We start from the raw sequence: 204 nt of genomic DNA, 5'->3' as shown, positions 1-204 counted from the left end.
TCTGACTCTCTCTTTCCTTTTCTTCTTTTGCGTCTTCCAGTGAGAGCTCTTCTCCTAAGGCAGTCCTCGTCACCACCTCCCCGTCGACTGTGGGACCTCTTTCCTTCAGCTCGGACAAAGGCGTCAGCCCACCTTGATCCATCTGTCTATTGAGTATTCTAAGGCAGCCAACCATCTGTAAAGGGCAGTGCTTTAGGGATGGGA

General features: G+C 51.5%; 1 protein-coding gene across 1 annotated transcript in view; it reads right to left on the bottom strand.

The window, feature by feature from the left end:
• LOC119591570 overlaps nucleotides 1-204 on the bottom strand; it is a 24,858-nt gene continuing 24,654 nt past the window's right edge. Inside the window, exon 11 of the mRNA XM_037940332.1 lies at nucleotides 1-175. Within this exon, the coding sequence (XP_037796260.1) occupies nucleotides 124-175 (52 nt within the window). The 3' untranslated portion in view covers nucleotides 1-123. The remainder of the gene's footprint in view (nucleotides 176-204) is intronic.

The sequence above is a fragment of the Penaeus monodon genome, chromosome 28 (genome assembly GCF_015228065.2).
Source record: "Penaeus monodon isolate SGIC_2016 chromosome 28, NSTDA_Pmon_1, whole genome shotgun sequence".
In the NCBI taxonomy this organism is placed as follows: domain Eukaryota; kingdom Metazoa; phylum Arthropoda; class Malacostraca; order Decapoda; family Penaeidae; genus Penaeus; species Penaeus monodon.
The sequence above is the reverse complement of the archived record's forward strand: the minus strand, read 5'-3'. Positions and strand labels throughout refer to the sequence as shown.